Source organism: Anastrepha obliqua, chromosome 1 (assembly GCF_027943255.1).
Source record: "Anastrepha obliqua isolate idAnaObli1 chromosome 1, idAnaObli1_1.0, whole genome shotgun sequence".
In the NCBI taxonomy this organism is placed as follows: domain Eukaryota; kingdom Metazoa; phylum Arthropoda; class Insecta; order Diptera; family Tephritidae; genus Anastrepha; species Anastrepha obliqua.
The window spans coordinates 177,626,314-177,652,845 of record NC_072892.1 but is presented as its reverse complement, the minus strand read 5'-3'; the positions used below and the strand labels follow the sequence as shown (position 1 = coordinate 177,652,845).

Genomic DNA, 26,532 nt, shown 5'->3' with positions numbered 1-26,532 from the left:
CATACATAATTACATGCAACTGAGTGTGTGTGTGTGTGTGGGTATGAAATGTTCGAATTCCAGCATAGTTTTTTTATTTATGTATTTATGCTTTTTTAATTTATCTCATTGCTTGGCACAAACAAGCTGGAGATTTACTCGCCTGCATTACAGACAAATATATTTTTAATTTAACCGTTATCTGCATACATACTTATTATTTATATACATTTGTCATTTTTGCAGAAAGTGAAAGTGTTGACAGATTTCTGGGTTTTGAGTTTAGCAACAAATTTAATACAAAAACTTATTATGCAGCGATTTTCCCACTATTTTTATTTATGTTTTTTATCTGAAAACTATTTATGAGAGTAATAATTGTTTTACTACTTAACAAAATACAATTAACCAAATCCAGGTCGGTTGAAGCGAAGCTGAGATGGCGCACAGCTTGAAATTAATTGTGTCAGCATGACAAATGAGAGTTTGATTTTAAAATGGAAATGAGTTCACAAGAAATATATTTATGCGAGTATGTATGTGCATATATCAGGTCAGGCATGGAGGATGCCCTGCGCGCTGGTTGTCCCGAAGTCTTTAACTCCAACGCCTTGCTCGAACTCGTGGAAGCTGAGCCACATTTGACAGTCGATATGATAGCTCAGAGGTTAAATTCATCGCATGGAACAGTTCACAGGCACCTGGTTCAGTTGGGAAAGGTTTCAAAGCTGGAAAATGGGTTCCGCATAGACTTTCCGTTGCCAATCTTCAGCAGAGAGTGAATGTGTGTTCTCAGCCGCTGCAACGGCTTGAAAATGAAAGTTTTTTGAAGCATATCGTTACTGGTGATGAAAAATGGGTATTCTACAATAATCCTGTTCGCAAACGCCAATGGTTGGATAAAGATGAAACACCAGGACCGACCCCTAGAGATTGCCTTCACCCCAAGAAGATTCTCCTGTCTATGGCCGGTATTGCCTACTATGAACTTCTGGAACCAAACCAGACGATAACTGCTGATTATTGTTCCCATCAGCTATCAAACCTGAATGAGGCTCTTAACAAAAATCGACCGTCTTTAGTGAATAGACGTAAAGTTTTGTTTCACCACGACAACGCAATACCTCATACCACAAACCAATACCAAACATTAGGCAAGCTGAACGAGCTCGGATGGGAGCTAATGCCGCATCCACCATACTCTCCGGATATTGCACCTTGCGATTATCACCTTTTCCGTGGACTTCAATCTCATATGAACAAGAAGAAGCTATAAAAAGGGATATCGAAGCATATTTTGGCTCCAAGGACAACCAATTTTTTGAGCAGGGAACTAAAAATTTGCCTAAACGTTCGGAAGACATTGTAAATAATGAAGGAAAATATATATATTATTGATTAATAAATACTTTAAAAATCTTTTTTATTAATTTTAAAACAACCTTTAAAAAACGCACGAACTTATGGACTGACCTGATATAAGTTTATATTTTTTGGAATTTTGAACAGCGTGAGATGGATTAGCCAGTGGTTGAACAAAAAATGTAAAATGTTGCCAGAATATTTTCAAATATTTTAGCATGAATTTTTAATCCTCTCACACCGGTATTGGCAAAAAATGAATTAAATCGCAAAGTGAGATGGACTAGCCAGTGGTTCAACAAAAAATGTTCCCAGAATATTTCCAAATCACTTCAAATATTTTAACAAGAATTTTCAATCCTGTCACGCTGATATTGGCCAAAAATTAATTAAATCACAAAATTAATATTAATCATAATTAATAATATTAAATTTAAAAAATGTTCACTTTTTCACACAAAATCAACCCATGACTGAAGGCATGAATTCAAGGTGTGCTAAAGAAAGCAGGAGGTCACTCTCGCTTATCCTACAACACAGCACCACACTTTGACGGACACAGCACACACAAACGGATTACTATCTAGCCCAAATCCTCAGCGGGCATCGGGGCTGTCTTGCGAACCTCCACCGTTTTAATCTAGCAGATAATTCGACCTGCCCAGAGTGCCACAGCGAAGATGAGAGTGCAGAACACGTGACTTCACACTGCGCCAAATTTTAGGAAGAGCGTCTCGAGCTCGCCAAAGTCTTCGGGGTCCGCACACCGCACACCAGAAAATCTTGTAACGCAAATGCTGGACTCGAAAGAGAAATGGGAAGCAGTAAAACAGTTTGCAGCAAGGATATTAATAAAACTGCGAAACTTAGAATGGGAGCGCAAAGCGAAAGCAAAGCGAATGCGACCGATATAGAATATGCAAGAGATGCCTAGATGAGTCACCCAAAGAAGCCATTTTGAAACAGATCTCCTGTGGGGATTACTGTATTCACGAACAGACGGCAAGCACGAACGCGTGAGGTAAAGCCTCAAGACTAATCCAAACAGACGACAAGTCGATATCGAGTAACGATATTGCAATTTTCCAATGCCCCAATGGTGACAAACCAATGGATGCTATCGATAATGTATAACCACAATACGCTATTAAGAGAGGAACCCGAACGCAGGTACCTGGTGTGACTAAAAGGCATAAACACGGCTCCACCTTGATGAAATTGCTTTAAGCAGTCCCAGGGTGGAATCAGCCGTAAGGGGAGGAATGTTATAGGGTTAGTGGGAGTATGCCCCTAATACCACTGGTGTGACGGCACCTTTGATAATGTTTCTGACATTTTCGATTTTAGCCTCCTCTACTTTGTTGGCTTCTCGGTCACTCTGGAGTGGAGGGCAATGAAAGAGTGGATAAGTGTGCAAGGAAAGCCTCTGAGTTTGTCCTTCAGAAAGTAAGAAGTTCAGGACGCATTCCTCTAAATGAACTGTAAACAGCGATTGACTTGAGCGTAAACGCGAAAACCAATAGAAGATAATACTAACTGCAGGGTGTCCAAAGTGCTCTGGCCAAAACTGAATCTTAAAAGGACAAAATGTCTGGTTGGATTCAGCACACTCAGCTACCAGCGTACGCACAGGTGTTGTAATGGATCACTGCGCTGTTGAGACCCTAGCCAGTAGAATGGGTGTACTTCTCAATGACTTCTGCAGATGTTGGAGAGATAAAGAAATTAAATATCTTGGCGATTATTCCTTTAATTTTCAAAATGTCTCATTGGAGGTATTAGTTGTTTTATTCGTGTTCACTCCTCTCGGGAGCATAGAGCCTCGACAAGACTCAGTCTTGCGTTGGTTTCGTTGACTTATTTTAATTTCTGACAGGGTAGGTGATTAGCTTGCCGCTACCAGTCCTAAATAGTGGGAATGTCCACCTGTCGTTGCTTAGGATCAACGCCTTCTTACTGCTTTGAGCGCCATCTGTGTTTCACATCTGTCTGACAGAAGGATCGCACAGACGGTTGAGGACTAAATTTGGGGTGTCTGCGCTATTATCGCGATTGCCCGTTTCTTCTTGCTGACGCCACTGATGCATTGTGTAACTGTGTGTTTTGCTTGTTTTAGCAGCCAGCATTATTTGTATGCGCTGACCTTTATGCGGGAGTAATAATGGGAAGGGTAAGTTTTTGGGGTTGAGGAATAAGATTTTTTTTTTTTAGAAGGAGGGAAAGTAGTTAAAAAGCAGGACTCTTTTATGGTAATTTTGTACACTGCATGAAAGAATTATGTAATATAGATAAATAAGCTAAAAGGCTATAAGAAGTAGTTAACTGTGAGAAAATAATTTGAAAAAAGGATTATCGCGCCATACTTAAGCAACACAACCAAAGAATAGTTAATTGACTGCTAGCGCAAAATATATATTTTACTATTAAACGACAGCACCAATCAATTCTGCTTCATGTGCACTCTTCCCAAAATTAATTTAAAGCATCATTATAAAATTTAGCCGCTTGAGTAATTCAATAAACGCGAATCCTGGCAAATGGCTAACGACTAATATTTTCGCCACTAATTGAGACATTAAAATTTTCTCTGCCACTTTAAATGCAGCAGCAATCAAAGGCAACAGCGCACAAACAATGCAGAATTGCTGCTCCTGGCCAACGTCCATGGAGGTTGAACGATTTACACTTGAATTAAATTTGGCAAAAAGAAAATTGAAAAACAAAAACAAAAGGAAAAGGAAAGGAAACAGAAAGAGTAGTGCAGAAAATAAATATCCGAAACAGTTATAATTGTTCATGAACTCTGCGCGTTTATACTGATATGTATGTGCATGTGAGTGTGTGTGTGCAGAAAATGGCAGAAAAGAGCGCTTAAAAAGCTCATAAAATAATTGCGTTAATAACTCAAAAGTGGTGGAAATGCCACTGACCACTCACTACTCCGCAGACGAAAGCGTGGAAATTAGGTATAAAATAAGTCGTAAATGCAACGGGGTACGGGTAGAAGATGTGAGTACGTACGAGTATAATTGAAAATTCGAAACGAAGAAAGACGAAAAAAAATTAAATAAAATAACCACAAAACTATGGAAATAATGAGAGTAATCAGCAATAATACAGCAAACTTTTTATATTAAATAAAAATAAAAATAAAAAATAAAAAGTAAAATAAAATTGTAGTAAAGCGCAGCGAAGAGGAAACCAATCTTGAACGCTGGTCTGTAAACTATAATAACAGCAACTACAACACCAATGGCCACGGTGGCACATAAAAAATTACCACAATTTACAGCAGCGGCAGCAGGGCAGCCGCACAGAGCAAAGTTTAAGTGTAGATGCAATGCGATAATGTGTGGCACGCGCCAAATGCGGTACGCCAACAAAGACATGCACACGCTTGCGTAGCGGTAAACGTAGCGGGCAAGTGCCACTGTGCAGCAAACACACCCACACAGACAAACGTGGCACTATGAAACCAAATCTAAACATTTTTGGCATTTTATTTTTATACATATTTTTTTTTAATGTGTGCACACACACACTCACGCACAAGTAGGGCCATAAATGTGATTAACGCAAAATAATTATTATACGAGTGCAGTTTCAAGCAATTACGAGTGTGTTTGCAGCGCCATTCCATTTGTTTAGTGCAGCCTTTATTTGAAGGGGTGTGTTACTGGTCAGTTTTAATCCAATAAACTAGTTTGGGTTGTGTCATTTTTTATGACAAAGCGTGCCACTGTTGTGAAAACATTTGGTAATTTTTTTTTTTTTTTTTTTTTATGGGGTGTTTTTTTAAACGAATTCGTAAGCAGCGACTTTAAAATCTTCCGAGCACCGAAATTCGAGCAAACTCCACTGCCTTTTTGAACTTTGAAAATCTGACACCAGAATCGTAATAATTTGTTAAAAGCCTTTTTCGCGATACCTTGTTTTCTGACGTTTCAATACCTTTTAATTATCCAAAGCACATATCATATACAGTCAGCGTTAAAAGACATTGTACCCCACATATTGACAAGTTTTGACTATTCATAAACTTTTTTTTAATGTCAATTATTTTTTTTTGTAAAACTATAGTTTATACTACAACAACAACAAAAGCCACATAACGCAAAATTTCAAACTTTGTACAAATTTAATAAAATTTCGGTGAATTTGAATCAGAACTTCTGGAAAAATTCCGAGTATGCAAAATGCAAGTTCAGGCGGCTCAAAAATCACGATGCTTTCTTTTTAATTTTTTATTTTATTTAATATTATTTTTTATTAAATATAATTTTTTTTTTTTTAATTTTTATTAAAAGTTTTTTTTTATTTAATATTAATTTGAATTAAATATTAATTTTAATTAAATATTAATTTTTTTTTATTTAAATTTTTTTTTAATTTTATTTTTTTTTTTAAGTTTAAATTTTGTTTTTCTTTTTAATTTTAATTTTTGTTTTCGAGTGCACTTTAGTTCCAGTGGCTCAAAAATCACGATGATTTTTTTAATTTTTTTTTTACTTTTATTTTAATTTTTTATTTTATTTAATATTAATTTTTATTATATTAAATATTACTGTTTTTTATTTTTATTTTAATTTTTTTAATTTTTATTCTAATTTTTTCAATTTTTTGTTAAATTTTTTTTTTTGTAATTTTTTATGTTATTTAATATTAATTTTTATTAAATATTATTTTTTTTTTTAGTTTTTTATTTTATTTCATATTTATTTTATTAAAAATTAGTTTTTTTATTTTTTCTTAATTTCATATGTTTTCAATTTTTTTATTTTTTGTTTACTTTTTTTTAATTTTTTAATTTTTTACGAGTAGTTGCACTTTAGTTCAAATGTTCAAATGGCTCAAAACTCACGATGTTTTTTTTTTAATTTCTGGTCTACTTTTTTTTATTTTTTATTTTATTTAATACAAACTTTTATAAAATATAATTTTTTTTTTGTTGCTTTTTTATTTTTTTGTTTAGTTTTTATTTTAATTTTTTTAAATTTAATATTAACTTTTTGTGTTTTTATTTTTTATTTTTTTTTTTATTTATTTTTTATTTTTAATTTTTCTCTTAAATTTTTGGTTTTAATTTTTATTTTACTAATTTTTATATTTTTTTTATATTTTTTTTATTTTTTTTTTTAAGTCAACTTCCACAATTTGGAAGTCTCCTTGTTCTAGCGTTAAACGATCCATGATAACTTGCCAAACTTGCCTTTCTTTTGCCAAACCTTATTGCACAGAAATGTCAACACAGTTTGCCATCAGCTGTCAAACCATAGTTATCGCTACCGATAGTTCAGATGCAGCTAAATATAACACCCGATGCAAGTTTTTTTTAATTGCTTGCATTTTAGGACAAGTTTTATCATAAAAAATTATACTCGGAGACCAGGCTATTTGTACATAAATGGTAGCTGTATTAATTTGTTCCTAAATCAAAAGTGGGCGGTTTCTACAACCTCTGGTATGCATATTTTAGAAGCAGGGGGTCCAGAAGATAATCAACATATTCACCTGCACGTAGTTCATATTTACTCTTTTCTCTATGCTCTTTTTAACACACTTTTATTAGGTCGGGTTGTATGTATGTATGTATGTATGTATGTAACGGAATCTTTGAGCTTAATTTTCACTGGCTTCTAAAAATCTGATCGACTTGAAATTTTGCACACCTATCAAGGACTGATGACAATGCAATAATTTGATAAAAGTTTTCCATTATCCTTATTAGGATTGCCAGGATTAATATTTTCTTTTTTTTACTGTGGGCAAAAAGTAAGGTGAATTTGGTTGTAAAATGAAAAATCTTTATTTATTCTTGTAAATCAGTTTCTCAGGCTCCCTCCACGAAATAAGTTCTTCATCCCGATTACTTCTTTATCACGGCCGATAACTGCATAGCTTAGAAAGGAATTAAATATAACAGGAATATATCGAATCATTTATTCACTGACTGCAATCATAACAATAATTTTCATTCATAATAAAAAAAAAAATAGTTTAAAGAAACTAAAAAACACGCTTTTTTGCAAATTGAACTAAAAAGTAGAAAATAAATTTTAATGACAAAGAGACCTATAATGATGTAATAGCAAATCGAACGATCAGTCATAGTCAACTACCTCAGAACAGAATTATAACAAAAATTAAGATACAAATAGAGTAATTCAAATTAGAGTTAAAAGCGTGGGATGCTTGATATAGTAAATATTACAATCATTCTATTGGCAACTACCTATGTACAGAGGGTTATGAAAGTGAAGCAAAATGCATCCCACGCTTTTAACTCTAATTTGAATTACTCTATTTGTATCTTAATTTTTGTTATAATTCTGTTCTGAGGTAGTTGACTATGACTGATCGTTCGATTTGCTATTACTTCATTATAGGTCTCTTTGTCATTAAAATTTATTTTCTACTTTTTAGTTCGATTAGCAATAAAAGCGTGTTTTTTAGTTTTTTTAAACTATTTTTTATTTCTAAAGCTTCTTTTTGTGTCATACATTCGAAAATTTTCACACCACCGTTGAGATGTACAAATGACACCTTACCAAAGTTGATATTAGGTGCTCGGTTCCCCAGTACATTTAAAATAAGCACCATCAGTATAAAATGCATAAATGAGCAAAAAATTCAAAAATTAAAATTTAAAAACATAAAGTAAAATAAATAATTGGCGTCTCCAATTTTGCGCTCAAACGTAATGAAGTCGATCGATTTGTGAAGTGGATGGTAATTGGCGAAATCAAATCACGGTGAGGCGGCCCAAATGATCGCCAAGAGGATTTGACAGTGTTTGTTGGGCACTATGAGATGTTCCTATAGGCACAAGGACTCAGTTCGGAATTCTATTGTCAGCAGCTGACTATACTGAAGCAGACGATCGACTAGAAGTGACTGCGATTGGGGAAGAGAAAGGGTGAATAGGAAAGATGTTGTATTTCAACGTAAGACAGCATAAATCTTTAACAACGCGCCAAAAGCTCCGTAAGCTTGTCTGGGTGGTTTTTTTGTATCTGCCGCATAGACCAGACATTGGACCAAGCGATTATCACCTTTTCAAGCATTTGCGAAACTTTCTTTTTGGCACAAAACATCAAGAAAGGCCTGTGGAAATGGATTTACAGATTGTTTTAATTTGCATTTCGTCCCCTTAGAATTAAAATAGCCTATAAATTTTTTTATGTTTTGAGAAAATGAATTTCAAACTTTTTGTCGAAAGTAGCTCTCACTCAAATCTCGTTATGTCTGTAAATATTTATTATTTTTTGACTGACGTTTTGACCCACTTTGTGGAACTAGAATTTGACAAAATTTTGACCACATATAAAATCGACGATGGAGAATCCAAAAATTCAATAAAAAAATAATAGCCTATGAGCACATAGGCTATTGTTATACTAAGGGGACGATTTAATCGGTGCTATTTAGCTAGCCTAACCGAAAACTGAGATCAAAATTATTTCTAAATGTATAGTATTAGATGAGCAAACCAAATCCTGTTCCACATGAACAAGTTTCAAATCCGAACGAAGTATTATAAGAATACAAAAATGTGGGCGAGAATTTTTTAAACGCGGAATTATAAAATGGTTTTCAAAATGGAGAAATATTATCACGCAAAATGGAGCATATTTGCTTTAGATTGGACATAGGTTTTAAATTCAACGTCAATAGTGAGCGAGAAATACTCCAAATTTTTGCTTGACCCCTAATTTAGTATATTTCCTTTTTTTAATTTATTTTAATTAATTTTTTGTTTGATTTTCTTTTTATTTTTTTTATTTAATTTTTTAAATTTTATTTTTTTTGAATTTTTTTTTAAGTTTTTTTTATTTAATTTTTTTAATTTTTTTTTTAATTTTTTTTTTTAATTTTTTTTTTAATTTTTTTTTGAATTTTTTTTTTTTGAATTTTTTTGTGAATGCTAGAAAATAATAAATGTGCAAGGGGGTTAAATTGCTGTTATATTGTTGTACAATTGTAATTATGTAGAGTAAAACTTGTATTGAATATTATTTAATTGTATATTATTTTGTTTATTTAAATTTGTATCGCTTTAGCACTGGTCATTAAGCGATGTATATAAATCCTGGCCAAATTGTTAAACAACGTACTTAATGTCAATGGACAGATATATAAAATAAAGGGGAAAAAAAATTTTTTGTTTTAATTTGTTTAACTTTTTTTATTTTTATTATTTTTTTATTTTTATTTTATTTTTACTTTTTTTTAATAATTTTTAAATTTTTTTTTTAATTTTTTTTTTTAATTTTTTATTTTTTATTTTTTTACTTTCTTTTTAATTTTTTTATTTTTATTTTTTTTTAATTCTTTTTATTTTGATTTTTTTTTTTATTATTTTTACTTTTTTATATTTTTACTTTTTTATTTTTTTTATTATTTTTATTGTTTTAGTTTTCTTAATTTTTGTTTTTTTTATTTTTATTTTTTTATTTTTTTTTTTTATAAACTCATCTACATACCTCATCAGGCAACATTTGTTTTAGAATTTCATAACCAAAACTCGTAGACATGCCAAATACGTGTACCTATATGTATATGTATGTATGTATGTCTATATGTCTGTATGTATGTGTATGCGGCTAATAACATCAGCTGCAACCACCCACCACCCACCCAGTGGCGTTTCACGTATCGCAACACTTGTTTTCGTTCCACTTTTCGCATTTTTTCCACGTTTTTCTTGTTATTAATTGCCTTGTTATCGATTATCAAATATTTTATTGTTAGCAAATACTGCATTTTAAACCTTCCGCATACCGTTAGATTGCCAAAGTGATATAAAACACACAAATTGTTGTAGATAAAGAGAAATGAAAATCAAGAAATTAACACAAAACTAAGTAAACGGTAGAAATATAGAAAAAAAAACAAAAAAAAAACAAAAAAAAAACAAAAAAAAAACATCAAAACGCCTTGCTGACTTCATTACTGTGTGCTTCTGTTGTTTTTGTTATTGCTGCCTGCGGCACAAATCACAAATCAGAAATTTGAAATGCAAGCCACACTGCGTTCACACTTTGCAGCCCCCATACAATTTCTTCTGCATTTTAGACACATACGAAATATTTGTTCACACACACACACATACATGCATAGTTACATAGGTTATTTTGTCGTAAATAGCTTTTTAATTGCACGCTGCAATTTGCCTGGTATTGTTGGCTTTGTTGGTGCCACTACATACATACATGCATACATACATACACACATACACATAGAAATATAATATATGTATGTGTATTTACACTTTGGCAGCTCATATTTTGCTAAGTAGATTTTTTCATCACTCTTCTTTGCATGGTTTTCGCTTTTGGCATAGCGCAATAAAACCGTGACACGACGTTTCTCGACTACAAATCAATCGATTTTCGATTTGCAACAGACACAACAACAGACTACCGCGCAACGGCACATGCCACTGTGGCTAAAGAAAAACAAAAAACAAAAAAAAAATTAAACAAAAAACTGAAGACAAAAAACGGAGGGTTTTCCCGTTTAGTTTTCTTTTTTTTTTTTTTGGTTTTGTTTTTGGCTGTTATTTTTTTCACTGCTATGCTATGTTAAGCACGTGCAAATGTAGAAAATAAAAATCAACAGAGCCAAAAATTTGTTTCAACGCAAATGAAACGGAATAAGTAACAAAAAATTTGATTTTTAAAAAGCTTCAGATTATCTATCTCACTCTGCCAATAAAGCCTATTTCTTCTATAATAGTTATGCAGTCAAAATGGCGTGGCAGACGACATAGCAAAACAAATGTTTACCCTTAAGGTGTTTCTATTTGTATTAGCCATTTATGCTGCCAAGCATTTCGGATTCGACTGCGGTAGAGCAACGGCGCGCGGTATTCTATTTACATATTTACTTAGAAGCTGACTTAGTTGGCTATAAGTCACAGTGGTGGCCATTTCATGAGCATGCAAAAAATGGTGGTGGTGGTAGAGGTGTTGTCTGAATGACACAGCCCAGACCCAATTAGCACATATAAAAATAAATTTGATACTTCTTAAAAAATATCTAAAACACAAATTCAATAAAGTAAAATGTTTAAACTGTTCAGCCTTAATTCATTCATATTTATTTTTAGTCAATATGCAACAAAACAAAATTTAACTTTACCTTAATCGCAACAAAAATAAGAGAGATATGTTAAATTTATATTATATAAAAACAAAAATTAAATAAAAAAATAAATAAATTATTGTTATGTTTATTAACAAATTTTTTATTTCATAAACAACGTAAAGCCCTATTAAAATCAAAATATATTTAAAAAACTGTTTTGCAAACATTTAATGCTAAGGAATAGTTGATACTTCATGAGAATGAGTAAAATTCGGTTTCTGGAACTGGAGCATATTTTCAGATTTACCAAAGAAGCTCACAGGAAAATCCCTGTTGTTGTAACAGTAAATATACCCTATCAGTGTCGTCTTCGTCTAGCTCATCTAACGGTAGCCTAGGAAACTTGCTGTTTCGACAGGTTGGGTCCAGAGAGAGAGAGAGAGGTGCTAGATGAGTGGGTTTGATGGGGTGTGTGAAAAGGTGGTTTGCGTCGTGCGGGCTGCCTTCACATGCCGGACATATGTTTAGTATGTCGGGCTCGATTCTGTATAGGTAGGAGTTTAACCTGCTACAGTATCCAGAACGTAATTAAGCCAATTCCTGTCTCTGTCTCTAGTCTATCTTATCGCTTTCCATCTTTTACTTCTCTCCTTTACTCCTTGACTAGCTACCCTTTCACTTTCCAGAGCTTTATATACAATGGGATTTTTAGTCTGAGTGTTTTAGGAGTTGCCAATCTACCGGTGCTTCTTGGTTCGCCATCCTTAGCAAAATAATCACCACTTGCATCAACTAAACAAGTTGCGCCGAACGGAAGGTTGATCATTTAAAAAGAAAAAGGATATGATTTTTTTCACAAGACAATTCCTGTTTTAGGCGCGCTTAGGATCACTTCAGGCATATATTCGATGAGACCAAGAGCTTACACCTACTAAAATAAAATTCCTACAGATTTTTGCTGAATTTTAAAAAAATGCAACTTTTTCTCGCAAAACATTTAGTGAAAACATTTTTTCTCATGAGAAGAATTTTAAAAACAAAATCTTTTTTTTTTCGAACAGTAAATAGTTAGATAATGAATAGACTCTCTCTCGTGGGAGTCAGGAGGACCTTATCGAGACTACAACGCACTGTGGCCATCTGTTGCACCGGAATTTTTCCGACTACTTCAGGCCCGGCATTAAATGCTCTGATTGGTTTGCTACCGCTTGATGCTTTCATACAAGGAGAGATCTTGAAGGCCATCTGCAGGCTGAAACACAATGGGAACTGGTACGGTCTCTGTCCGGCATTGGAAAACAGAGAAGACATGGACTTCGATCCAACAATTCTCTCCATGCCGATTCTCGCATTTTCCATCAAGAGTCGTACTGGAAAAGAGATACAGTGTAGTGCTGCCAGAGGCTCAGTTGTGGTGAAACTCAAAAAATAAGCCCGGCAAACACTGTTTTCGCATTTTCAATCGGAGGTGTATGCAGTTCAAGAAGCGATGACCTTTGTTGTGGAAAACCGATAGAGAGGCAGGTCTCTATGTGTCTGCAGCGAAAGCGAAGCTGCGCTTATGGCCTTAGGCAACCGCCCAACCACATCAGGGGTAGTCGAGTCCTGTAAAGCCTGATGCTAACATGGATCCCGAGACACACTGGTATCGTGGGTAACGAGGCCTCTGACTCCTTAGCTAAGATGGGCTCTGGGCCAAAGAAGTTAGCCTTGGAAGTTTGCCACTCCTTTCTGCGGCCATCAAAGCCTCGGTTAACAAATGGGTAACTACAACCCACAAGCGAGCTTGGCGAGCTGAGAGAGGCTGCAGATGGGCTAAACTGATGTTACCTGTCATGTCCGATCGACTGTCGCAACCCTTCTGCCATTAAGCAGAAGAGAGTGCAGACCGCTGGTTAGACTGATGACGGGTCACTTTCTGTGGGCGAAGCACATGGAAAGGCTGAACATCTCAGACAGTGTACTCTGTCCAGCTTGTGAAGAGGGGATGAGACGGCGGACCACCCACTTCCTGTGCGTCTGCCCCGCCTTCGCTCGAATCCGGTTTGAGGTCTTTGGCACTGATGTGTTAAGAAACGACCATCTTGGCTCCTTGGCACCACAAGATCTACTCAGATTTCTTCGGAGATCGGGTAGATTTAAAGAAAATTAAAAGTGAATCCAAGTGTAGTACAATGAACTTAATTAATGACTGAGTGCTGCATGTGCTAGTTGTCCCGCAACATTGGTAGCCGTTAATTGTAGCACTATTAATTTTGATATTTACTCAATACTTAAAATTTTGGGGAAGTTTATTTGATTATTTTTAAGATTTAAATTATATTATGTTTTTAGTTTTTCATAATACATGAGCTTTTTAGATTTTTTTTTAATACTTTTTTAAAAAAAAAAAATTTTTTTTAATTTTTGTCGTTTTCGAAAAACACCCCTCAGATTTGTTTCCTATTGTGTTTATTAATAACGAACGCTTTGCAAATCAGTAAAAAATATCATTTATCTGCTTACTACTATATACATAGTGCATGAGGACTTTTCGATCGATTTGCACATGGATATGATATGCAAGGTATGTCCGCTAGCGCTTCTCTAGAGTAGTATGGTTTTTCTTGGGTCCCTGCACGTTATTGAATACAACTCGAAAAGTTAGGTTCACCCTACACTAAAACTTGCAGGGTATTGAGCATAGTCTTAGCTATTATGGGAAACACAATTCTAAGAGGCCAGGTTTTCAAAAATTACAAAAAAGTAAATAGAAATTAAAAAAAAAAAAAAAATTGTCTAAAAAAAATGTTTTTACGAAAAAAATGTTTAAAAAAAACTAGGTTTTTCAAACAAAAAATTTCAAAAACAATTATAAAAAAAAAAAATAAAAAAAAAATCTTTAAAAACATGTGTTTAAATAAAAACGTTTTTCAAAACAAAAAAAGTATTTTTCCCCAAAATGAAGAAAAAAAATGTTTTCCCAGAAAAATAATTTTTTCCCAAAATAATTGTTTAAAGGTATTTTATATTAGCCTAAACAATTCAATTAAATGATTTTTTTTTTATTTAAAAATAGCCACCACTGTAAATAATGGCACTCCTAGGATACAAACAACGTGGCGACCAAAAATTGTGTTTCTAAATTTATAAACACTCAATATTATTATGCAAATATACTTACACATGCATACACATACATATATTGTAAACTTAAGTGCACTCATACTGTGATACAGTACTTGGTGTCGAAGATTTTAAAGTGAAGTCAGGTGGACAAGTGCTAAAAATTTGGAACACATTATTAAACAACGGAAGGCACGAGAGCCACTATTGAGGTTTATTGTGAGCAGGTAGAATGGGTAAAATACACAGAGAACTATAGATTCGCAACTTGGTAGGTTGGCTGGTTTTATTATTATGAGGGCATTTAGCACTGGCTTCACTTGCTCTATGCTTCACTGTGGAGCGAAAGGAATACATATATACTCAGCGCTGCGACCTTAAAGATCTATTGTGCATTTTCATGGATTCAGAGTACAGAGAATATCTCAACTTTCTCGATGAATTTTAGTGTTTGTGCTATGTTATTGGGTTTTATTTTCTTCTCCGTCAACGTGGTTGAATCCCTCACTTTGTGAGAAAGCTGCGAGACGTCTACAGGGACCTCGCTTTCGACCACTTCTACTCAACTATCTTTGCTATTTTGTTCCCAATGTTGATGTCGGCTTGTTCGCTGCCTAGTTTTATAGTTAAGACTTTTACAACTTCTACGGGTGTTTTTAACAGACCCGATTTCGCTTCAGACATAGCTTCTCTTTTACCGCATCCTTTTTGTAAGTGGACGGAAATCATGCCAAATCTATAGGAGATCCTACAGAGATCAACTGTGATTGATTTTATTGACTGGTAGACGATGTCTATTGTTAATACAGGGTTTGATTGAAAAGTAATGAGCCTTCCCGCGCGGAGCGTCTGCCAAGCGATCAACCGAATCGGCTGGTGGGGGAAAATGATCGTTGGACCTTCCCCTTCCACTAGAAACCGGTCCCAGTTCGCTGGCAGTTCGATCAAATTTTGCGTAAAGCTAGACAGTTTGTACCTCCAGGAAGCACTGTAAACGCGGCATTTTATAAAGAAGTGCTCCTTCGGCAGAAAAACCGCGTCGACCCTTCATCACGACAATGCACCGGCGCACACCGTCTTCCTCTGCACCTCTGCGTTGGCCAAGATGGGGGTTCCGGTGCTTCCCCACCCTCCCTACAGCCCAGACCTGTCCCCTCCGGACTTCTTCTTGTTCCCGCGCCTGAAAAGAAAGCTGAAGGGGAGGCGTTTCGACTCCATCGAGGCGATCCAAAAAACTGTGGCAGCCGAATTGAACGCGATTCCGGCGGATGAGTTTAAAAAATGTTTAATAAAACTGCTTAAAAAAAAATAAGGCTCATTACTTTTCAATCAAACCCTGTAGATTCCCAGGTTTCAGCTCCTCGCTGCTGGACGTAAATCTGTGATGGTTGCAATTATTTTAAGTTCAGCAGAAAATTGGCAAAATCGAAGCATGAGCCAATATCATTGATAAAAAGAACAAAAAATAGAGGCCCGAGGATGTTGCCTTGAACGACAACTGGGAGGCGATGAAGGGTATTGAAGCAAGGTTATTAACAGCAACAAAGCAGCGCCTAACAGTTAAGTAGGATTGATGTGCTAATGTTTGTCGATGGCTGTATATACTTGAATGTATATGTATATGTGTATGTATATGTATGTAAGCACATTTGCACATATGTATGTATGTATGTATGTATGTATGTATGTAGGTATAACCATCAATAAAACTGAATTTGAATAATTAAAAACCCAACCAATTAAACTCATTTAAAACCGCAATTATCGCCACTGCTCAATGGACTCAGTTATTACAGAAATACGAACAGACAAGTAGACATACATACATAAAACATTTTACATTACCTCCATTTACAAATTGTCGTTTGTGTAAGTTTGTTTTGAAATGTGCAGCCACGTGCATACATAATTACATTAAAGCGATCGACACAATTTATATTCATATGCAGATATTCAGTATTAAGTGTTTATGAGAAACCAAAAACAAAAAAAATTTTTTTCGAAAATTAACCAAATTTAAATCAAATTACTAAGTTGACGTGCCAAAGCGATACGCGCATCGATATTTACGTGCTGATTTTTCCGCTTGTGCGATTGACAGTTGGTTGATGTAAAAAACTAAAAACACAAAAAATGATGGAAAAATGAAAAAGAAAAAAAACTATAAACAGTTACAGTTAAGAAGCAACTCGTACAAAGAGTATTCAATAGTCCACTAATACCAACAAACAAATAAAATACCAATACCAATAGCAAGAACAACAAACGCTGCAGAAAGAAAGAAGACCACAAAAGACTGCTGCTAAATTGTTATGTCAGCAAAAAGGGAAAGTAAAACTCATCCTCTGTCAATGGTGCAGGCGTAAGCTGTGACCGAAGCTAATATCGCTGCCGCTGCTGGTATTGCTGCTTTTAGAGTTACTGTTTCTGTTGCTGTTGCCGTTGACAACACGGCTGGTGTCGCTGTTTCTCTCTCAGTTGAACTCTTTTCTTACTTTATCTGAGCACAACTTAACTGAGCTGTACTGCGCTGCGCTTGGCGAGAGTGAACCGCGATTGGCTTGACCAAGCAAATTTCAATCAATGAGTGAGAGTTTTGTTCGAGGCGATGCAAATTAACGGTGCGACGAGTGGTAATAGGTGCGAAGTTGGGGAGACTGCAAACAATAAAATTAGAGACAGCTAGCGAAGTATTTGGCTGTCGTGGATTTGTGGGCATCTATGAAGAGGAGAACATATGTAAGCAGAGCGCGTAACTTTTTTTGTTTTTCGCTTTCTTTTTGTTTTTTTTTTTTTGTGATAGTCAAGGTAGCTTAGGTACTACAAACGATGATGCCAGAATGAAAGCGCAGCACGCATACCAACAGCAACTACAGTGAGGGACTCGTGTGGCTGCTAATAAAATTGGCATAGAGCAGACTTTGTCCAGCGTTAATTGTAATGCTCTGTGCGTGCGCCGAACTACCTGACTGCCAGCGCCTGTCAGGTGCAGTAAACGCTGAAGTATTTCTTCTTATTTGTATACAAATTTATTTATTTTCTGTTATTTTTTGTTATTTTATTATTTAATAATTTTTGTTTTTGATTTTTTTTATTTTCTTTTTTTTTTTGTGTCTTGTTTTGTAGGGCTAAGCGGCTTGGAGTGAAGCAAAGAATGCGAAAGCGGCAGTGAGCGATCGGTAAAGAAATGAGAAATCTTTTTACCAAAACACTCGAGACTTCAACATTTGTTGGGCATACATACATACATATATATTTATTTGAATTGAGCTGATATATCTACATATGTATATATGCAAGTATGGGAGTGTGTGCGTGGTGTCGAAAATGGTGAGCAGCGGTTCCGGTTCGATTTCAAATTCAAGCAACGCGTCACGTTTGGCTACTGCAAAAAAGTCATAAACCACAATTGGAATTAATTTATTAATAATGTAGTTAAGGAAAGTGTGCTATGCAGGTAAGCGCCTATGCATGTGTGTGTGTGTGTGTGTGTGTGTGTGTGTGTGTGTGTTAGTGTGTGTTAGGAAATACAATATTTATGCATTCGCAATACTGTTGGATTTGATTATTTTTTTTACTTTTTTCGGCTTTTTTTGGCTTTTTTGTTTTCATTTCTGTTTCTTGGCCGCTGGCGAATGTGTTGTCTTTCACGAAGCAAACTATTTCTTGGTACTTTCATAAATGAAAACTTGGATGCCGTTAAGCAAATTTTTTTCTTTTTGCTATTTTCTCATGCATGGCCAATATCCATCTCAGCTCAGTATTACAGTTAAATATTCCAATTTTATTTCGCACAGTCACATATTAAATTCATCAACCCACAATCACACACACACACACACATACATGCATAACCTTGCTTTCCGCTGATATGAGCGAGACTAAGAGCCTCAATAGCATTAATACAATTTACGTATCCATATACACACACACAACATACACACAAACATGCATGCAAAAATGGTGCAAACATTAAAATGACTGCACGTTCCAGCAGTTGTCATTCTGTTCATTGCCAATTGCAGCAGTATCAGCAACTAATTGTAGACTTTTACGGATTAAGCCGCACTTTGCTGCATACAAGTGTTTTCATTAAGCAAAGCGTTATTTATTTATGTTGTTATGTGTAATTTTGGCAACGTCCACTTGAACTCTATGGCCATGCCATACATACGAACGCATGCACTACATACATACATATACGAGTTTGTATGTATGTATGTAACTATAACAGCCACAAAGCCTTTTATTGCCATTCAGTTGTCGATTACAATTTTCAGTTTGATCCTGAGATAAACGCACAAACATACCTACATATTATGCAAACATACAGGCGTGGGCAACTAAATGGAGCCAATGTCACTTGCGTGTTGGTCGGAATTACTTCTTTTTTTTAGGTAACGTAGTTCTTTGAACCCTCGTAACGTTGTACATCAGACAATATTTCAGTCTTCTTGAAACTGCCATAAACTAGTAGTATTTTTCAAGCAAAGACCAAGCAAAAGGAGATCAAAACAGATCAGATCACGTTTCGACGGCAGTTGGTTCTACGTTATCGAAACGACCCGGATTTATATGTATGTAAGTATGGGGAATGTTTATGCTGCTACAACAACAACAACAACAACAAAGGGAGATCAAGACCCTGTCATCACCATATTGCAGCTCTCTTCTGGTTAACTCCTGAGATCAAACGTCTCGTGCGTGCAAAAAAAATGTATCATATCAGAGTTCCAGGGCGTAGAAACATAGGGGTGAAATAAAATTGCCGTTGAACTTGCCAGGAAAGGGTCGACAGCACCGGTTTCAATTGTCGCCATTTCAGACACCCTTGATCGTTGTTAAGGAAGCAATTTTTTTGCAAACAATCAAAAAATAAATTAATTAAAAAATTATTTATTTTTTATTCAAAAAGAAAAATAAGAATATTATAAATGAAATAGTAAACATTTTTTTTTAATTTTCTGATCTGATCAAATACTCGTTTTTTATAGATATTTTTTAGGATTTTTTTTTTTAAGAAAATAAAATGCGATCGTTTTGGTTTTATTTTATTTGACATCAAATAGTATACAAAAACAATTTTTTTTATATGTCAAAAATGTCAAAATAAAAGGTATTTTCAAAAGTCCGCCATTTTGTTATTTTTCAAAAAAATTCCCACCCTATACAAAAAAATATGTCAAAAAAAAGTTCTTTTCGTATACATGATCATATACGTGACATCAAATTGTCAATAATAACATACTATAAAATCAAAATGATCGCATTTTATTTTCTTTAAAAAAAAACTCGTAAAAAATATGTATGAAAATGAGTATTTAACCAGATATTTAAAATAAAACTGCACAATGTTTTTCTGAAAAAAGCGCAAGACAAATGGAGTTCCATCTTATCGGTTGCCATCTCAAAAACACCTTAGCCTCAGTACGACACGAGCAAGACTCTTAAAGTGCTGGGGATACCCCGCCATTCGACTTTCAAACTCTTAGCGATGGTCACCGCTTCGAATTCCCATTCTCAACGCCCATTGCAAAGCACTGGGGATCCTGCAGAGGAAGAGACTGTTGAACACTCTGTTTGCAAATTTCCGGGTCTGACGGCTTAAGGTTCCTTAGTGTGTTTTTCAGGGATAGCTTGAGGCAGTTCTACAGCCTAGAGCCCGTCTCTCTCCTCCACTTTCTCTTCTTCCACTAAGTTTTATAATTTTTCACCGTTAGTGGTCAGCACCAGCATCACCACTTCGCCTGATTATTTGATTTTCTTGACAGTGCGCAACAGAGCAACCGATCGAATGAAAATTCGGCTGCGTGGCACGTAACGCCGCCCACTTGAAACGAAATGTCATCTATGTCAGCCGCTTAAATTGTTGGAATAAATCGAATAAATTGGAAAAAATCGATAGGGCTCGCCTTCGACTGTAACGATCACTTTTAGAATAAATCGCCTTATCAAAATCAGCCCTTATTTCGACAATTCAGTTTACATCTAACATCTACGAAGATGATTTTTCGGTAAAAGTTCAGACTCTTTGAACGGCGTTTTTTGAAAATGTCCAAACTGAATTTCATAAACTTCATTTTTGGCAGATGATGGATGTTATTTTAGCTCTCCAAGTAAAAAAGCTGTATAATTCAAAGTCCTGCATCTCCCTGTATTTTAAGAAAGATAGCAGCGCTGCTGCAGTTTCTATGCAAAACCGACCACAGAAAGCATCTGCACACAGATCACAAATATAATAACGATCCCCTGCAAGATCTGCACAACGAGACTACTGTACCTACGGTTAAGAAGTGTAGAAAGATGCGCAGGAAGCAATTCCTACTGGGTTACTAGGCGTGTCAGGAGACATCTCTTCGACTATACTGACGAGCAAGGTTGCGCGATTCGCACTACCACTATAGTAAAAATAAGAGTTTCATTATTTTTTATTATCACTCAATCTTAAGTTTTTCAGTGTTTTAACTATCCGCTTTTTGCATGAATTATTTAGTGCACTATGACCAACCCCGCTAACGAGACCCAGGATCGAACACAGATCGAGATCGAGAGTCTCTTACCACTTAGTTTATATCGACCCCCGAATACCATCATCGGAGTCCAATCGCCACCTATCGCAGACGAAGAGCTGCAGCTGCCTCGTAAGATCTGCGTAGCTTTAGGACAATTACGTTCAATACATGTTCGGCATGTGAAGATACCCCGCACGATGCTAACAACGTACGCACATATCCTTCTGGAGCCAAGCACCCGAAAGAGCATATTTCTTGGGCCCACCGTTAGATGAGATAGACGATAACGAGCGGTGGATACACCGCACTGGTAGGGCTTGATGAACTGCTACGAAACAAACAACAATAAATTAACGAATAAAATCGCAGTTTTAGTATCGAAACCTACAATGCAGTGGCGTTTAGTTGAAGCGGAACTTTTTGAAAGTGCGAAAGGGGTCTTAAGCTTGAGCTCAATAGAGAAAGGGAGCTGATTTAAGCGCTAATCTATCACCTGGATCATTAATCAATAGTCTCCTCTATAAGTTCGCAATTCAGTTCAAAGCAGTAGTAAGCTAAATCCAATTGGCAAACCCTTGTCTCTATTAATTTCTCCACAACTGTATACAATTACACATTTCGTATTGCCCATATAATTATTAATTTTGCTTGATTTCAAGTGTCAATAATTTTGTTTCTCATCTGAATTCCAGCCGCATTCCATGCAGCCAACCGATTTACTTATCGTAACTCTTCACAGCTGTCGATTGACACCTGTGATGAGCCGCTTTGATGTCTTCAGCTTGATTTTTTTTCTATTTTTTTTTAAATTTTCTCCGATCGACTGCAATGAAAGATGTACGCATTTTTTCAATTCATTACTTAACAATGCGATTTACACTTGGCATTTCGCGTTTTTTTTCACTTTTTTTTGTGTTTTTTTTCACTTCAGTTGCTGTTACAATACATACTTACGCATACATACATAAATAAGTACTATTCATCTTGCTTGTGTGAATTGTATTGCACTCAATTTTTTTAACGCAATTTCATGTAATTATTTTTAGTACAATCTTTACAGTTATTATTCACTTTTATTTGTGGATCAATTACAAGTCAAAAGTGTTTAAGTGTTGCAAAAAGTATGTTTGCCTTGAAATGTCGTTCGTAGTTTGAATTCCACTTGAGTTTTTTTTCTTGTTATTTGCGGTCATTCCCATTGTGAGTGTTGATTTTTTGCACTCCATCAGGTGGAAGATATTTCAGTAGGGATATCTTATTTTAATGACACTAACCGAAAACAATAAAAAATTAACTTAAAGTTGAATCCATATTAGCGCCCTCGAAACAGATACCACCGTATGGATTTGAAGCGATATTGAGGCGCCCAGCATGAAATCCGTCTGAGCAGTGTATGCATTCAAGACCCCTGGTGATATCGAAATCAGACTTGAGTAGACTAAGAAGTTCTATTGATCCACTCTCAGCCAGTACTGCCTTGCGATGTTGCATATGCCGCCGACTTTCAGCCTGGCGCAGAATAGTGTTTAGGTCTTAAATAACGCCTGTTTCTCGATCATTATGTCAACTATGTCAGCATGCTAAGAAATTGAAATTATTAAGGGGACAGATACCTGTAAAATTTCGGAAAAAAAATTTTTTTTTTCATAGAATGTTAATATAATCCTTTAAGAATATGTCGAAAAATTTTTAGAACGTAAATTTAAATATTTCTTATATTATAGATCGTCAATCGTGACGACTCTATTCTTTACGTTCGAGCGCTGGGAGAGGTATGGTTACGTTGCCGACTTTTTACCTGTCTCTTGAATCTCTTCACCTTTCTACCTGTCCATTATTGAAAAGATGTTTTAAAATATTTTTATTGACGATTTTCCGGTAGTGAAAAGTGGGTATATTGGCCATGTGCAAAAGAGAATGGGTGCCCGCCTTCGAAAAGTCACAAAAGATAAAAAACTCGGAGGAAGAGGCAAACTCTTCCAAGCTTTCATCAACAAATTATCAGTATACTACGGGTTAGCTATTCGTAGAAATGTTGACAGCGTCGAGAATATGAAAAAAGCTGTCTGGCCACCTATTATCATTTGTGCTCCACGGATGACTCTCGCTCCAAAACACCTACATTCGGGGTCAAAAATTATTGAAATGAACTCCTCAAATATAATAATTGGCCGACAATGTAAATCTTACGCCGAAAAACTGGATGGAAAGAGAGTGATTCAAGGAAATCGGCTCAGCTCATTAGCCACTAAAGAAGCTCGTAAAGTACGTGGACAGCAACTATTTGAATATAATGAGTTCTGCGAGGCTTCAGAAGGACAATTATATGGCGCTGGAATTGCTGATTTATCGGTAAGTCACAAAAATCATAATTTTTTCGAAGCAAAAATAGTAGGAAAATTCGCCCCAAAATTCATTTTTTTTTAAGCATTTTATTCCGCGATTTTTTTTCCATTGGTTTTTTGTATTCCGGTCACTGTCGCCGATGCTACAATGCCCGCCGATTGAAAAGCCCCGCTGCGACCTTCCTGGAAGAATTGAGTGTACAACCGCCATTTTAATGATTAAAATAAAAAAAAAAAATTTTTATTATTATAATGTATAAATAAACTGTATGCCAATTTTGAATAAAATATATTGACTTCTTCATTTTAAATAATTTTAATGAAAATCAGGGAAAATATGGCCGTTTATAGGTATCTGTCCTCTTAAGAAGCCAGTAGAAGAGAAACTTTAGTCCCCGATTTGCTACCAGCTTATAAAGTGTATGTAATCTTGGGGGCAGCTGCCCGTGTATGCAGCACACTACAGTAATCTAATCATAAAATTTAGGGAGAGTTCCATACAAAAACACAATTCTTTCAATCCTTCAATCAGTATTCGACTCCGTCTTGCTTCGAATCGACAGCTCATCAGATCTTGATTTCCGATGCCACCTCTTCCACATCTCTATTGAAGGGATACAAGAAAAAAAAATCCTGGAGCTCGACGTAGGTGCACACTAATCCGAAACGAAGTATCTTAAAAACCGAGCACTGGATTGAATTAAACATAAAATCAGTACTCCGTAACTTTCTTCAGAGAATTTCTCCATCTATTATCATCTCATAAACCAAATAAATTCGAATGGCCATCCAGCAAAAGTTTAATGCCTTAGACGCCTTTTTTATTCTAACCTCAATCCAAGTTAGATTCGGTTAGTTTAGGTTATGGTCGTTGCCACTCTGCATGATGGTGAAAAGGTACCCACTTAAGTGCCCAACATATGAATTTTCTCGTCAAAACAGTGATTTACTACTTCACTAAGCGCAATCAGCTCCGACGGCTTAGATGGCACGTTTTATTGCATGCGCCTTAGAGTCCAGAATGGACACCAATCGATTATCGCCTTTTCACGTATTTGCAGAACTTTCTTTGGTGAACTCAAGAAAGACTTGTATATGTATGTGTGTACACTCCTACATATCTGTCTGGCAAGAAGTGGTTGCAATGAATTTCATTCAAACAAAAAATAAAAAAAAGTAAAAGCCACAATTATAACATCGAATCGATAAATGCAGGTAATACTACCAGGATATGATATCCATTTTATGCGTGTCTTTGCTCCATTGTTAGCATTGTTTTCGGCAATAAATAAAAAAGCGCTTTCATAACGCAATGGGATGCGTTCGCAGCGCGCGCGCCTATGCGTCGAGGGTGTTGTCTATGCCGATGTGCAGGCACCTCGCTGGCAGCTGGCAAGTGTGCGCGCGTATGCGCATACGAATTGGTGCAGTTCAATTCGATTGATGAAATTTATGTACGCATTTCTAGCAATAACTTACGTCCACCAATGCTTGTTAAAATATACTTATTTATTAAAACCAAGAGGCAATTTGGTGAACAAAAATAAACGCAAATAGAAAGTGTTCGCTACACACAACGCTTTTTGGACGAATTGTTTGCTCCCAATAGAAGAACGAAAAACCGAATGTGCCAATAATTAAATAGTTTGCCATCCAAGCTAATAAAACGATGGGTTTCGAGATGGAATTTTTGTTAGCTACTTTTCTCGCCAGCATTTCATTGATTTCACTAAGTTAAGTGCCACGAAAACCTTTCAGTTAATAATCAACAAGCAACATATAAAGAAATTGCTGTGTAGCCTTTTTTCTGGCGTATATCGGCGTGGCGTGCAATTTTTGTTTGTTGTATGTGTGTGTATGTACTAGGTTGTTCAATAAGTTTTGCGATTCGATAAGAAAAACAAATTTTTATGATTTCAAATACACTTTATTATTTAGCTAGCAGAAAAGATGGAGTTCCATTTCTTCATGTGCTATTTCGAAAGCCTTTAGGCTTCAGTACAATATACGGAGGGCACAGAAAGTCTTTTGGAGTCCTGACCATTCAATTTCCAAACTCGTAGCTCTATTTACCGGTCACTGGACGATCGGCACTCACGCGGAAAAGCTAGGGTTACCCTTTAACCCCCATTGCAGAAGTTGGGGGGACCTTTCAGACAAGGTGACTGTTGAGCACTTTCTCTGTAAATGTCCGGGTTTGGCAGCTAGACGATTAAGGTCACTGGATGCTCCTTTCATCGACAGCCTGGAGCAGTGCGCCCACCTAAATCCCATCAATCTTCTCCATTATATGAACAGCTCTGGCGGGCTGTAGATATCTGCCTGTTGGAGGTCTCATATTGGTATCAAAACGTCGCTTTAGTGCTACTTGAGGAGTGCCCGACTGGCACTTCAAACATTTCACCTACCTACCTACCTATCTACCTTATTATTTAGTTTAGTCTCCCTGAACATTAATTCACCTCTTCCAAGAAATGAGGGACACAAATTTATGAATTTCATACCTGAAGGGAAAATCTGGAAGCGCTTCAAAATACGCTCCCACAGCTGTTATGAGCGCATCATTTGATGAAAAAAGCTTTCCAGGTAAGCATCTTTTTGGCCCTGGAAACAGGCAGACGCCGCTAGGGGCCAAATCCGGGATATGTTCCAACAATTTGAACTTTAATTCATGGATTTTAGCCATTGTCAAAATGGTCTTGTGAAATGCTTGGTGCATTGCTCTTATGAAAAAGAATTTGTTTCGTTTGCAATGTGGTTAGTTTTTCACGCATTTTTGTCCTTCAGATGCCTCTAAAAGGTTACAATAATACTCAGAATTTATTGCTTTACCAGTTTTCAAGTAATCCACAAACAAAATTCCTTTCGCATCCCAAAAAACTGTTGCTAACACCCCCATGGCCGATTTCTGGACACGAACTCGTTTCGGAGCCGAAAAACCAGGTTCACGCCACTCTTTAGTCTCTTGTTTTGATTTAGAATCATGGTAAAAGACTCAAGTCTCATCCATGGTGATGAATCGACGCACAAAATCGGTTTTATCCTTTCGATTTTCTTATACGATTTCCTATATTTTTTCTACGATTTCTGGTTTTGTGGCTGTTTTTGCGCGTCCTTGATGGGGAGCGTCTTCAAGCGTG

At 35.7% G+C, this 26,532-nt stretch overlaps 1 protein-coding gene across 3 annotated transcripts in view; it reads right to left on the bottom strand.

The window, feature by feature from the left end:
- The window catches only part of LOC129241989 (all trans-polyprenyl-diphosphate synthase PDSS1), a 129,456-nt gene that overhangs the window by 90,651 nt on the left and 12,273 nt on the right, over positions 1 to 26,532 (bottom strand). The window contains exon 1 of one of the 3 annotated variants that reach the window (XM_054878557.1): positions 16,381 to 16,516. The exons of the other annotated variants lie outside the window; for them this stretch is intronic. Coding sequence (XP_054734532.1) covers positions 16,381 to 16,386 — 6 coding nt within the window. The 5' untranslated portion in view covers positions 16,387 to 16,516. Of the gene's footprint in view, positions 1 to 16,380; positions 16,517 to 26,532 lie in introns of those variants that run through there. 3 annotated transcript variants of the gene reach the window in all.